The sequence below is a fragment of the Phodopus roborovskii genome, unplaced genomic scaffold (genome assembly GCF_943737965.1).
Source record: "Phodopus roborovskii unplaced genomic scaffold, PHOROB, whole genome shotgun sequence".
NCBI lineage: Eukaryota > Metazoa > Chordata > Mammalia > Rodentia > Cricetidae > Phodopus > Phodopus roborovskii.
The window spans coordinates 230,158-245,572 of record NW_026126546.1 but is presented as its reverse complement, the minus strand read 5'-3'; the positions used below and the strand labels follow the sequence as shown (position 1 = coordinate 245,572).

At 35.4% G+C, this 15,415-nt stretch overlaps 2 protein-coding genes across 2 annotated transcripts in view; one reads left to right on the top strand and one right to left on the bottom strand.

Annotated features, from left to right (window-relative positions):
• The window catches only part of Cc2d2a (coiled-coil and C2 domain containing 2A), a 67,604-nt gene extending 62,327 nt beyond the window's left edge, over positions 1–5,277 (top strand). The window contains exons 34-37 of the mRNA XM_051200194.1: positions 532–654; positions 1,906–1,964; positions 3,855–4,032; positions 5,012–5,277. Coding sequence (XP_051056151.1) covers positions 532–654; positions 1,906–1,964; positions 3,855–4,032; positions 5,012–5,200 — 549 coding nt within the window. The 3' untranslated portion in view covers positions 5,201–5,277. The remainder of the gene's footprint in view (positions 1–531; positions 655–1,905; positions 1,965–3,854; positions 4,033–5,011) is intronic.
• A 2,529-nt stretch (positions 5,278–7,806) lies between these two features.
• The window catches only part of Fbxl5 (F-box and leucine rich repeat protein 5), a 35,814-nt gene continuing 28,205 nt past the window's right edge, over positions 7,807–15,415 (bottom strand). Inside the window, exons 10-11 of the mRNA XM_051200475.1 lie at positions 13,182–13,330; positions 7,807–8,607 (exon numbers count right to left, since the gene is read on the bottom strand). Coding sequence (XP_051056432.1) covers positions 8,531–8,607; positions 13,182–13,330 — 226 coding nt within the window. The 3' untranslated portion in view covers positions 7,807–8,530. The remainder of the gene's footprint in view (positions 8,608–13,181; positions 13,331–15,415) is intronic.

Genomic DNA, 15,415 nt, shown 5'->3' with positions numbered 1-15,415 from the left:
TGTTTTTGTAAGTTGACCAAATATGAATATTTAAATGAACATTTATATAAAAAAGTAAGTTGGCAGAATTGGGAGCACTGGCCACTTTACCTAATCTTCAATTAGACTTCTGGTTTAATTAGTCACATGGCCCTAAGAAGCAATGCAGACAGGTTTTAGACTGAGAGGATCCAGTTTCTGTCCTGGCTCTACCTTGTTTGCTTTCCACATCAGAGCTGACAAGTCTAGTCCCTGCTCTATCCCGGAGGACACTGGGTTTTATTAGGGGGAAAAAAAAATACTCTGTGTGTGTGTGAGAGAGAGAGGGGGGGGGGAAACAATAGAGAACAACTAATATATTACTTATTGTAAAATTCACGTAAACTTTTTAAGTCTCATTTTAAAATGTAGCCTGTGTGAATCTTTGTTTCCTTCACTGCCTCTCCATATATATATATATATATGTATATATATATATATATATATATATATATATATATATGCACGCCTATGAACGTATCTGCTAACATATATCCTAATGTATTCTTTTAGATTTGGTTTAATATTCAACACCATGATTCGCCACTAAGGATAAATTTTGATGTCACAAAGCCCAAACTATGGAAATCATTTTTTTCACGAAGTCTTCCATATCCTGGCCTTTCCAGTGTTCAGGTATAATTAATTCTATTAGCAGCTAAATGTGGATAAATTGATGAGAAATTTTCACATAAAAAAAACTACATATTTCTTGGCCCTCAATTCTACTTATTTAGTATACTAAATTTATATGCAAGATTTAAAACATTAGTTTTCTAACTTAAAACAAATTTACGTGAAGAAACATACATTCACACACATGAGAAACTGGTATTCACACTTTAGACATATCTAAAAGTTTTTATATAGGAAGTCCACGATTTAATAGAACCACAAATTACATACAGCTAAATTTTTGATGGTGTTGACTCACTAAATTGATCCTAACTGCTAAGGATAAAATCAAACAATAGATCCAACCCACTGGAGGCTCATAAAATTAACTTCAGATTCTCACAAATAGATTCTGATTCATTAGAACATTATGTATTTAAAACATTTGGACAAACACTACACACTTGTAACATAAAATACTCTTTTACCATGGCACAAATCTTTCTACATTGCCCTTCAGAAATTCTCAACTGTGAGAAGGGGTACATATTTTTCACGGGAATGCAATCTGAGATAGCTTAAGAATTCAAATAATAAGAGACAAATTATACTATATGATGTAATACTTTGTAGCACCAAATGCTTGCCTTAATGAAACTGAGCACTGTAAAAAGTGTTTTAATTATCCCTAATACAATGTAAAGGCTGAAAGAGGAAGTTGCATGTTCATAAAACTGATCTCAAATTTAGAAAACATAAACAACAATCCAGACTGTAGGAATACACAGATCTATAGTAAAATAATAAACTCAATGTATTAGGTCACTTATCTTCACTTACTAAAGTGTAAATACAACACAGGCTTTGTTTATGGCCATATTCTTATACCTATCACTTGCTTAGCCACAGTGAGTCCTCCATGTTAGTTGAATGAAGTTCATGGTCACTTGTGTGGCAAGGCTAAAGGGGAAGAAACCGAAAAGGACTGACAAAGCACTCTTAATTCGTCACTTCCCTTCCCCTTGGTTCTACTTTCCTTGGCTGTGTTTTCTTATTCAGCCTCAAATTTCATTACTTAAAAGGAAAAATAGGGGTAGATACAATAATACATAGGTTATAGCTCTTGCAGAGGACCTATGTTCCGTTCCCCCAGCACACACGGCAGCTTACAACCGTCTATAACTACAGCTCTCGGGGCTCTATTTTCTGGCCTCCAGGGAATTTAAAATAAAAAAGTAAGTATAGGTGCTGACTGAACTTTCTCTTTTATAGCCTGAAGAGCTAATTTATCAACACACAGACAAAGCAGCTGCTGCTGAGCTACAGGACAGGTAACAAAATGCCCACAAATCCATGGGCAATCCATCACTAGAAGCATAATAACAAGCTCTCAGCTTGGATCACTATGAAATGATCAGAGTTGTTAGGACTTCATGTCTGCACAACTCAAGTGAGGCATCAGCATAAGCATGCTATGGGTAAACATATACGGGTGAACATTAGTAACATGTAGTTCTCCAAAGACAAACTCACATGAAAGATTAACATCTGTAATTCTAAGTCTTGTTAGTACACATGATAATCCTCAATGTAAAGATGCCTCTTTTGTCAGGTTAGTGTCTTGTAGGACTTCTCTAGTTTGTGAGCCTAACCCATAGAGAAGGCTGGTTAAACCCTGAGTGAGTCTTTGTAATTCCACTAATGCTGTACACTGAACTTAAATCTCCCTGGTTCACAGATTTGAGAACTGAGGCTCAGAGAGGTCCACATACTTCTTAAATGGAAAGCGAGCTTCTGACACCAGACATTCTGATTTCAAAGCCTGTGCTTCACTACCATTAAGTCACATTGTATGAAGAACAGTTTGTCAAATTATACAACATTAAATGTAACCCTTTAAGACATTATTGATAGGAACATAAATTTACTCCCAATTTCTCCATAAAGCCTTTGTGTGGGATCTCCATCTAGAGAGTGGTTCCCAAACTTCCTAATGCTGCAACCCTTTAATACAGTTCCTCATGTTGGGCTGACCCCAACCATAAATTAATTTCATTGCCACTTTGAAATTTTGTTACTGTTATGAATAGTAATGTAAATATCTGTTTTCCAATAGTCTTAGGCAAGCCCTGTGGAAGCATCATTAAGACATGCCCCCACATACACACAAAGGGATTGCAACCCACAGGTTGAAAACCACTATCAAGACAAACCAATCTACAATCCTGAATCTCATTTAATGGTTTCAGCATACTATTGACCAAATTCATTTATTTATCCATATTTTAAGGTATTTGACAATCTATCCATAATTTCTTACCCAGTCTACCATAAAATCAAAACATATATGTTCAATGTTTAAAAAGGGGGCCAGGGCATGGCTCCTGAGCAATGAGATGCTGTGAGGATCTCTCCACCCTATGCTTAACAAGGGCAAGAGGCTTTCGAATCAGCAGTGTTTAACATGGACACCACTGACCCTGCCTCAGGTCAAGTTTTCCTATTGTAAACTGCCCTCTTCTGTAAAACTGGAATGTCCCTTACATCAAAGCATTATTGTAAAACTGGAATGTCCCCTATATCAAAGCATTATTGCTGGGAATCAATCAAAATGTATAAAAGACAGCACTGTGCCTAATAATGCCTTAATAAATGGTAGTGTTCCTTCACTCTTTATTCATGCTTCATAGCCTATGAACCCAATGCAGTGACAGCTGTTATTTTTAAAGGGAATTTTAAGGTAACTCAAAAAACAAATGAATAAATCCTATTGTGAGTGAATCACTAGGTTACAAAACTCACTATAAGGCATAAGTGTTTATAAATATTTGAGATTCCAAACATAATAAAAACCTTATGCCTGGGTATTACCACGTTACCAATGATTAAAAAAAAAACTAATATTTTAGAATTTAAAAACGTCTTGCTGAATGTATTCAATTTAGCTTTGTCTGTGCCACCAGAGGCATTGCATTCCTGTTTATCCTGTCTGTATCTATTTCCCACTGCAATGACTATAATCTTCAAGAACAAGGATCACTTAAGTACTGGACCTTAACCTACTGCTAATCTACCTGGGAAATCACCACCACCAAAGATGCATTCAAGCACTCACCCGAACCCTGTGCTGCATACAAATTACAGTTTTTGAACATGGGGAAAGTTACATAACAAAAAGAAAGTAAATAAATAATGAGGAAAGGTTTATTTTTTATGAACAGGATTGAAAAAATACTAAAAGAAAAAATCATGGACTGGAGGCCACGGCATCTGACTCGATGGAATAGGTATTGTACCTCTACCTTGCGCCACTTCCTGCCTCTGCTGGAGAGAAGTCAAGGAGAAGACATAGAAGACGATCACAGGGCTGAGCTGCTGAAGCAGTTGGGAGACTACCGGGTAAGCACAAGTGTGGTCAAACTAGAAGTTACCCAGTAATCGTTTGGGGGTATCAAACTACCTACACAAGACCCATGAAGCACATATGTGAGGCACCATAAATCAAAAGAGAAATACGAAGAAACGTTTTAAACCTTAGTAATTATCAATAATATCCTATGAAAAGCAACACTTCCTGTGAAATATAAAAACTCCTAGCTAAAGCATTAAATTCAACTGTACTTAAAAGGTTAAAATAAACACTTGGTTAAGTGTTAAGGGTATGGTTTTATAATGACTGGTTTTTCAATAAAAGCTCCCACTAATAAGCTATATTATATATTCTGCCTACTACCTGTTGGCGGTTTGTCCTATATGTCACATCCTACAGCTGAGTAATAAAAAGGCAGTTTGGTAATTAGTGCAGTAAGATACACGGCACAAAAGCCAAAATGGATGAGTCATTGTGTAAAATGAAAACTAACAATTAACTTATGAGAATGTTTTCAGTAGAGAACTGTTCCAGTTCTCTGCACATCTTACCACCCTGACCACTCCATGAAGTGACATCCTCAGGCAGGCTTTACTCATAGAAACAAATGTTAGAACAAGTCCAAGAGACACATCTACACACACTGCCCAAACCAAGCGAGGGCATCTGTGTGTCACCATTCATAGGAATAGTCACATGCCCAGACCTGCAAACTCATTTCTGTCTGTGCAGTAGAATGCATTGATTAGCTTTATGGGTCTGTGGAATTACATGGGCCATGTGCGAACTAAGGACTATCAAGAAATGGGAACATTAATATGCCAATAACTAAAACAAAGATTAAACCTTCAATTGTTATGTTGTTAACATATAGTAAACAGAGAAACAGAAACAATCTCATGATCCTAAAGATTCAATATTAAGAATTATATAACTTACATAAAGAAATTTGTTTTTTTTTTTTTTCTTCAAACTTTACTAATGAATACAAATGTGTTTTCTCCTCAGTTCTCTGGATTTCCCCTTCACATGCCTTATTCTGAAGTGAAGCCTTTGATTGAAGCAGTATATAGCACCGGAGTACATAACATTGATGTTCCTAATGTTGAATTTGCTTTAGCTGTATATGTCCACCCTTATCCCAAAAACGTTTTGTCTGTTTGGATCTATGTTGCTTCCCTTGTCCGTAACAGGTAATTTTTTAATATGTTTTTTATATCACCTAAAGATTATTAGTATATACATTTTGAATTATAATGGCATAAAATATTTTGAATAAAATAAAGTATCTATTTTTAAACTGTATAAAGCTCCCCCATACACACTCTTTATTTATTATTATTATTACCACTTTTTTTTGGGGGGGGGAGACAGGGTTTCTCTGTGTAACCTTGGCTGTCTGGGAACTTGCTCGGCAGACCGGGGTGGCCTCAAACTCAGACATCCTCGTGTCTCTGCCTCCTGAGTGCTGGGAACTCATTACTAGTCTGTCTCATCATGGCACTTTGATCCCAAACACAACTGAGACTGTCTACCAGCACTGGCCTCCAGACTGCTACACTTGCTTTGTCTTTTGTACTCTTCGCGCCTCTGTCTGCCCAGCAGAGAGGCAACCATAACTCCAAGACCAGTAAGTTAACTCTTTATAACTTCTCTGGAGACACAGGGACCAACTCATAAAACCAACGATATGTTACAAAGAGCAAGGCAAGCACTTAACCACATGCACAGCCACTAAAAGAATATAGTGGTGTGTGGGGTGGAGAAAGGACTATATTTAAATATCAAAAGGGATTTAAAAAAAAAAAAAAAACTATAGACCGAAAATCCATGTCCCATGCAAAACAGAAATACGTAAAGCAGGACTTTTCAAATTACTCTGTGGAAATCTGTCCTATGTGTTGTAAGATGTTTGACAGTAGGGGTTGGAGACTGTTCAGCAGTTAAGGGCACTGGTTGTTCCAGGTTTGATTACCGGCATCCATATGGCAGTTCATAACATAATCATCCTTACCTCCAGTGCCCTTTTGTGACCTCTACAGACACCATAACACAGGATGCACATACATTACAATCATGCAGGCAAAACATACATAAATCTAATTAAAAAAAAATGTGCAACAGCCCACCTGGCCTCCACCCAGTACATGCTCCAGTTGAGTTCTCCTCAATCAAGTTTTGACAACCAAGAATATTTCCTAATGCCTAATGAACTCTGTAAAAGAATGACTTCCAATTGAGAGACATTAGAGATAGACTCAGTATGAACTTTAACCTTTGCTTTAACTGACACACTCATCTACCTGCAATTATGTTTGTTCTAACTCTGCTACTCTAAAGAACTCTTGAAGGGACAGTTGCATGACTGACTCTTAACAGTTACAAAATAATAAAGAGACATAGTAACATCATAGTTAAGATGAACTTTGTATGAATCCTAGTTGTACTACTTACTAGCTGGGTTATCATGGGCAAGTTCTTTACCTTTCACTTCATTACACTGAGGATGATCCTATTATACATTCCATTGCACTGTGTCAAGCTTATAAAAAATTAGCACATCCAGAGTACAACACTGGCCTTACATTTAACATCTAAAGTTTACCAGGTACATGATGTAATTTATATAACTGCTACATTGTATTCTCAGAAGGAAATCAATCATAAAATCCCAAATAAATGAAAACCAAGAATATAGTACCATGATAAACTATCCTCTTACATAAAAAACAAGAAACAATGTGTACATTAAAACAAAACAAAAAAAACTTCCTTACAATTTCAGAAAACCAGCTGTTCAAAATTAATTTATTAAACATAGTATCTAAACCAGGTTCTTAAACACTTAGCTGTTTCCCCTCATAGGACCACAAAAAAACAATCTCCCTACGAGCTATACTGTTTTCTAATTACCTGAGGTTATAATAAGCCTGAGTCCCCTCATTCTATGCAATTTCAAGTTAATACTGAGAAAATGAAGTACACACTTGCATGAGACTATTTCCTGGAAATTTCCAGATTTTTTTTTCCCTCAAAATGGTACCTGCTATCAATTTCACAAATAAGCTTTATGAAATACTTTGAGAAATAAAAACATAGTAGCTACAGTTTATCTTACAAAATAGTCAAACTTCAGACTTGACTCTATATTCAATTTCTTTTCACATTCTCACAGAAGAGACACTGTTTTTTCTTTGTACGTACTTATAGGAGGAAACTAATTATAGAGTCCACAAGACTCGATGACTTCCTTACAGGGGTAACAAACTCAAAATGTTAGGGTTACCTGTGTGTACATGTGCTCAGCCCTATACCAAATCTATAGGGTTCTATTTTGTTTTCAAATGATAATGAATCAAAAGGAAACTCTTGGAAGCAGGGTGATTTTCAAAGAGAATGTCAATAGATATGCCAGTGTTTAACTAAAATGTGGGCTGACCTGCAAAGTGTTTCAGAATTCCTCTGTTTAAACTAACTCTTGCTTCATTTTTAGACACACTGAAACAGTTTCCCAGCTCTGCTCCTTTCCAAACAGGCAGGAAATACTTACAGGCATAATGAAGCTGATTGCAGGATTACTTCCTTCCACAGTTTTGTTTGCACTTAAGAGAAGAAAGGTAAAGAAAAAAGGCAGGGCACTATTTTCTTTGTGACAATAATAATTCATTTCGAAAAGAAAATTTAACCCAATATTTAGTATCTAAAATTGTTACTGTCTCAGAGTCATAATGTCATGGAGGCTCAAAAACAAAACATTTAGTAAACCTGAATTCAGATTTAAAATAAAATCGCAACACAAGATATTGATTGGTAAAGTTCTCAAAGTAGATTTTTATTCACACATTTCTTTAAACAATCGTGGAATTTTTAAAAATCCCTCCCAAATTTGACAGTGTAGGGACAGCAGTGGAACCAGGTGTCTAGAGCAAACACAAATAGGCAGGTGCTTTGCTAGCTCACTGAGCAAACACTGAGAGGCCAATTTATTCTACAATCTTAAAGACTCTCATTTCTGGGTGGGTTTGAATTGGCTCCTTAGAACTGTTAAAGAAAATGTTAGGGAAAGAGATTTATTTCCAAAATGTCCAGTCATTGAAAATAAAACTTCAGAAAGTATATCTGAAAGGATATGCAAAACTTGGTACAGTGTTTACACATAGAGAACCAATAACCCCCACTGACTAAAATGCAAAATAATCTAAAAATACTTTAAATACCATGGCATTAGTGATACTCTTTTTTAAAGCAATTCATTTAAAAGAAACCAGTAAGACTGTTCTCATCCTAATTTAAAAAAAAAAAAATCCTAATCCCTTTCTTTAAAAAAAGACATACTTTGCAAGGAAAAACAACACTGTACAGTTCACTGCCAAATTAAATTTCTGATCTGTAAGAAATGGGGCCAAAACAAGACACACCCAAAAGGCCCAAAAGGGAGTTGTTATCACAAGAAATGTGCTATAAGTAAAGTGCATGAAAGGAAGCCTGCTCAGCTAAATGAAGTAGACAAAGGTCAGAAGTCAAGGGTCATTCGCCAGAGCGGCAGCAGGCTCGAAAACCACACTGCAAATTCTGGCATCCACTGGCGGTGTCAGCATGAGGACCTGTATGAAAGTAAAAAACATGTGAAAGGAGGAACTTTCTGGAGATCATGCAAAAACAGTGCTGCCTATTAACTGTTTTACAAGCAGTTCACTGAAATCACAAAAGTATAATCTTACAGCGAAAGCATTAAAAATTCAGACACAAAATCCAAAAAATATCCTCCATAGAAGACTGAGCATAGTAAAATTTCCCAAGAAATCTCACAACCAAAGAAGAAAAGCAAATAATCCATAGAAACAAGACTGCTAGACAATTTAAAAACAAACTCTTCGAGCATCCTTCCTAGAAACACAATTAACACAAAATGTAAAACCCAACTTCAATGGTCTCAACTCAATAGTGTGGCACTGAAATTAGGTTAAATGTCATATTAAAGTTTAAAACAATACACTATATACACACTCATGTGTGTATACTCAACGCATGTGCCATACTCTGATCATTTGTAGAACTCTGAACAAAAATAAATGGTAGCTTTAGGTGAAATTACTTCCCAAAACTGAATGCAAAATGAGTGATTAATTAAACACCTCAAATATAAAATGGTGATTCACTTACAAACAATAATAAACCACTTGTGGAATTACTGGAATTTTAACCCAGCTGCACTAAGCAACCAGACATTAGATGAAAGATCGACATCTACTCAGGAGCATAGCTAAAAACTAGAGAAGTAACAGATTTCACTGTTAGAGAGTGCTCTGAATAAAACTGTTTTCATAAGGAAAAACTAATGTACAAGGTTGTTTCTAGCATTTGAGGGACTCAATGTAGCTGGTAGTACACTGAATTAAGGGGCAGTTCTTTATGCTTTCGCTGGGAAAAACCAAAGTTTGCAATTACGAAATATAAGGACAAAACAAAATGAAGAGATATGAAATAGAATTTTAACATAGAGTGTATATAATGAACTTAACACCACACTACCCCTCAGTGACCCCAGCTTAACGTAGAAATAGTGTCCATTTGTATCATTCTGCTTTTCAAAAGCAGCAGTGTGTGAAAAGGTGACTACACTAACGCCCCTGTAAGACAGAAATCATGGAGTTGAAACTAATCACAGAATACATGTATAACTAGAAGTTTAACATTTCCTTTTATTCCCAAAACAGCACATATGAAAGAGAATAAAGAATTTCTTAGGAGAAAATCACTGAGATGTAATGTTCATATATTTCACTACGTAAGTGGAAAATTAAGGAAAACACTGAATTTTATATTTATGTATAGAATTGCAATCAATCATAATTTCACTTACGCTTATATACTTAAAACTGACATGTCTGAATTACCTTCAAATAGAGAGAATGGACATGACACACAGTATGGAAATGGGAAATAGTGTAAATTAAAAGAGACTGGCCTCAGATTTCAGACTCTGAAACTGATTACACAGGTTTATAGGTCTAAAAGAAGAATCCTATAAAATTAGAGCACTACAGGCCCATTTTTATTTAATACAAATTAAAATTCTCCATTTTAAATTAAGGTATATGGCAAATATTAAAATATATTTAAAAATACCCTATAAAGCAGCATTTTTTAAAATTTTCCCTTAAAACAGAACACAAAGCTAAAATTAAAAATATTTAGTATGTATTTATAATTGTTAGAAATGCCCTGGTAAAGAATCCTAAATTTTAAAATTCCCCCATTGTCAATCTTTGACCAAGTTTTTCCTTGTAACATATTTTCAGCTTTCCTAAGCTCTACTCAATCTGCAACCATGCCCTGCTTAACTTGGTATCACCGGTTACATAGTACTGCTTTTCCCAAATGTCTGATAGCTTTTCACCCATTCCCAAGTAGCTGGACTTCACAGCTCCACAGACCCTGTCTACATACATGTACATACATGCTGCTTTATTGTTAGTGAAAGGAAGATAAAGAAAAACTGTTATACTGAATTCCATATAAAATTCAGTATTAAAAAGAGGCGGGAGGGCCAAAGGTAGAAACAGTACTCAACTGGTTTTTAAGGGATAGTAGTATATAGGGAACCTCAACAGTACAAGTGGTCAAAGATGCTATTCTCCCACTAGACTAACAATTCAAATACGTCCCTTCAAATATTTGACTTAGCCAAACTGTTAACACATCAGCCTATATGATAGTAAGAATATAGAAAATTAAAAGGTAAAAATCTTCTAATTGTTAAAGCAAAGAATACTACTTTTTTATATTTACATAAAAAGAACTACAAAGGCAGCTAATTTATTCTGTTTATAAAATGGCATGTTTTTCCTTGGTTTTCAGTACTATATATTATTAACGCCGTATATCTTCACTTACCTTCACTTACCTTTAATTCCTTTTTAACTTAAATTAGAAACATAAGAGGGCAAATCATCTGAGACTGTCACCTCCAGAACTATGAGCTAATCTATCTAATCTGCTAAATTATGCACAAACTGAAATTCAAAGCAGTACAACAAAGTTTACTGTCTATCAATTTAAGAAAAGAAATTCAGTACTATTTTCAAGTACTATAAGTACTTTTCAAAACTTTAAAAAAAAATCCGATCTTTCAATTAAAATTTTCTACTGAAAATTAGAAATGAAAAAATTACATTCAACAAAGGAGTAAATAGCTCCTTTGGAATGCCATTACATATTCAAAACAGATTAAGATAAAAATAATATTAAGAAAGTACAAGAGATTTTAAGCATTTAACTTTTTCATCTAAATATTTTTCAAGAAGTTTAAAGACACAGTAAGTAGGCAGATAATAAAATTGAACTAAAACTCAATATTCACCACTAAAATACCTTCAGCCACTCAGCAAAACAAATTAGGTTATGAGATTTGTTTCCAAACACAATCCATACTGAAAGTATAAAGGCAATTCAAATGTAACATACAAATTATCTTTTTTTTTTAAAGTTACTTTTTAATTGGTCTTAAAATGCATTCTGTAAGCCTTGGGAAGCTTTGTTTTTAATAGCTGTACTTATTTTTATTCTTTCAGATTGCATGTCTGTGTTTGGGTATATGTATGCATGAGTACATTGGCCACAGAAGTCAGATATGGTATTGGATGCCCTGGAAATACTGGCAGTTACAAGCTGCCCAGTGTTCTGATTGAGAACCAAACTTTAGTCTTTTGCAAGAACAATATGAGTCATCCACTTAAACACTAAGGCATCTGTCCAGTCCCCTACGGTTTTATTTTTCATAATAAATAAAACATTCCACTCAAGAACATCCTTTTTCCTTTGTTCTTCTAAGTACCAAAAAAATAAATAAATAATTTTTTTCCCATTTTTCTCCCACTCCTCCTTATATAATGCCAACAAAAAAAAGCAAAGATAGGTTCTACAAAGTTACTTTTGTCAAGAACATTCCAGCTCTTCCAGAAGCGCTGAGATCTCCAGTATCATTTATTTTAAGAGAAATCTAAATCCCGAGCAATAGGAAATGTGCTAACTTCCGTGCATGCTAAAATGGTTTTCTCTCTCTGGTTTCCTGGCTCCTGTCAACTGTTCTTCCTGAGATAAACTCTGATCTTCCCTCTCATTTTAGAATGACTGGGCTCTCAAAAACAACAGTGTAAGATAGGCATATAACAGAATGGAGTGCTTTAAATTTGTTTTTAGTTATGAATACAGGATTTGTTTTGTTCATTAATAATGGAGCAGCTTTCTTATGCTTCTGAAAAAATCAGTTTCTACTAAACACAATCAAATGCCCAAAAGAGCAACAAATATAATTTGAAAATCATGCTCTAACTATACATAGACTTTGTGGGGGCTGTTTAACTGATATTGTGGGAGGTGGGGGGATTAAAATGGGGTCTCACATAGCCCAAGCTGGACTTGAAGCAAGGGATGACCTTGAATTACTGGCACTACCTCCTGAGTACTGGGATTCATTACAAGCATGAGCCACCACTCTTGGTTTTATGTGGTGCTGGGGCTCAAACCCAGAATTCCATGCATGCTGGGCAAGCACTCTTTCAAACAGCTACATCCCCACCCTCTACTTCATGATTTTTAAAATGGTTCAGAAATCAACCTCTAAAACAGAATAGGGATTTTGGTCACGCCTAAGGAAAGCATTCTCAGTCTTTACTCAATACTGCATAATCTACTTATGCAGATTAATATGAAAAGACATGGGGTTCCAGAGTCACATGACCAGAATCTTCCTCTGTCTATCTACCACACTGGATAAAACACCGCTGTGATTAAAAATGTGTCTGTCATCCCTAAGAATCAGTGTGTCTAGAAAATCAACACTCTTAAAATGTTAATGGTGATGAATGTTAGAATACTACAGTGGAATCCCCAAAATCTCAGAATAAACAGTTTTCTGTAACAACTTGTCATTTTTAAATGATTTCAACTCTTTCAAAATAGATTAAGAAGAAACTTAACTTCAAGTAAGTAAAAATGAATGGTACTTTGATTGTATTACCTTAGAAAGCCAAATCACTTCAATTTTATTAAATTTAAAGGACTAAGCCTGAAAGTAAAACAATTTGTGCAATTGAGAATCTAGAAAGCAAAATTAGAACTGCCAAAAAAATTTTAAATGAATTCTTTTAAGTAGCTCACTGTTAAAAGGCATTACCGTTAATGTTGTCACAGTAGTAAAAGTATTCATCATTTAGGGAAGGACATGCGGAGACCAAATCCTGCAGCCCCGCACCAGTTACAGTAAGACAGCCAGAGAGATTAAGGTGCTCCAAGTAAGGCAGCCCTCCTCCCAGAGTCAAAACCCTGCAAGAGAAATAATGTGACCGTCAGGAAATACTAACTCTTGAAATTTTTAATATTACAATAGTACACTCGATCAATGTTTTACATACCTCTCAAATTTGACTTAAAAAATTTATAAAATACTGATAACTAACTCATCCTTAGGCAGAAATAATATGACTCAAGAAAGGTTCTAGATTTTTCCAAAAGATTCCAATAAAGATACATAGGACGTTGCTTTAAAAGAAGGTTATAACAACTCAATTCTTATATGAAGAGACACTGAGACCTAGAGATATACAGTTCATTCTCCTACCACACTGAGAGAGTAAAAGCTATCAAAAAAATCCCTGAACTCTGAAACCTAATGACCAGTTCTGGATTCCTCCCATAACCTGGTGATGGGGGAGGGGGGAGAGAAGGGCTACCCGTGTCAGAAAGGGGAGTGAACAAACCACATAAAGAGACAATAATAAAAACCCTGCAGACTGACTTCTTCAGCCACTTCAGGAGTCTAAGAAGATGGTTCACAGTCAGCATATTTAAAACAGCACAATTGGGGGAAAGGGTTCCAGGCAACTATCAGTCCAATCGGTCCAATTTCAGGCACACAATAAAGCTTAAAGTGTGACTACACACAAAGCACAATAAAGCTTAAAGTGTGACTACACACAAAGCACAGGGGACCACGAGGGTGGCTTCTATAGCTAACAGAGTGAAGTCAGCAGACCATAAAGTACATGTGACATATGCCCTAAGGATGGGTAACGGTCTAGGGAGGGAGGAGCTCAGATTATCGTTCTGGGGAATTTGGGCTAGGTCTGCCTCTACAGAGAGCAAAAGGTGACCAGGTCATTAACAAAATCCACTCAACTTTTTGGATGGAATGCTGGTATTTAATTTTTATCTACTCCACCGAGGAGATATCCCTATATGATTAACATTCCTGGTTCTCTTAGTGCTTCTCTGTGAGTACAAGGACCTCTGTACCCCCAACAACCTATAATTCTTCTGCTGGGTATAAACACACAAGAGAACTGAAAACATGTTTATACCAAAGCTAGCATATAAATGTCCACAGCAGCATTAGTCACATCAGACAAAAAGCAAAAACACCCCAAATGCCAACTGAAGAGCAAATAAACAAAATGTGTTATAGCCACACAATTAAATTTTACACAGCTATGAAGTACCCATTTTATCATCTCTATAGACTTCTAGTTAACAATAGTAGTAGTTCAGAATCTATGTGACTTGAGAGGAATGAGAGAATTTATTTTTTTAAGACAGGGTCTCACTATATAGTTCAAGCTGACCTTGAACTCAAGTAGCAAAGGATGGTCTGGAATTCAAGAATCTTTGCCCAAGCCTCCTAATTGCTAGGATTAACTTGTCCAAGAAAAGCCTTTAAAGAAGAAAATATTTAAAATCACTAACTCATGAAGTCTAAGAACTTTAGCAGTTCACAACAACAACAAAAAATGTACCTTTCAAAGGTTAGTCTAAAAGAGCTCAAATAGTGTCTGAGTGTAAAACAAACTGAATGAAATGTAAAATGTTTCTATTACAAGTATACCTAAATCAACAATCTGTACAGTCCTCAGTGGGAAAACAACTATGAATACAAACAAGCAATTATAATACCACATGACTAATACTCTTCTGGAAATACACATAAGGTTCTGAGAGGTCAAAAAAGATTTCTCATGATGGCATATGATATGAGAGAAATAATGAAAATTTCTAGCCTGTAGTACTATGTTACAATGGGAAAATACAATTAAAGACAAAAGAAGAGAGTACCATAAAAAATGAGAAAACAGATATTTAAGGCTAAGGCGGAAGTATGTATGTGACTGCATCTCTCTCCCTCTCTCTCACTGTGTGTGTGTGTGTGTGTGTGTGTGTGTGTGTTTGTGTGTGTGTGTTTGTGTGTGTGTGTGTGTGTGTGTGTGTGTTGGGGGCAAGGATAAGATTAGTAAAAAGTCAAGATATCAAAATTACAAAAATTAGAAGAAAATGCTATAAAACCTGTTTTAACCAAATGTAATATGAATCAATGAAAGACTAAAAAGGTATTAGTAACAAACAACAAGAAAATGTATT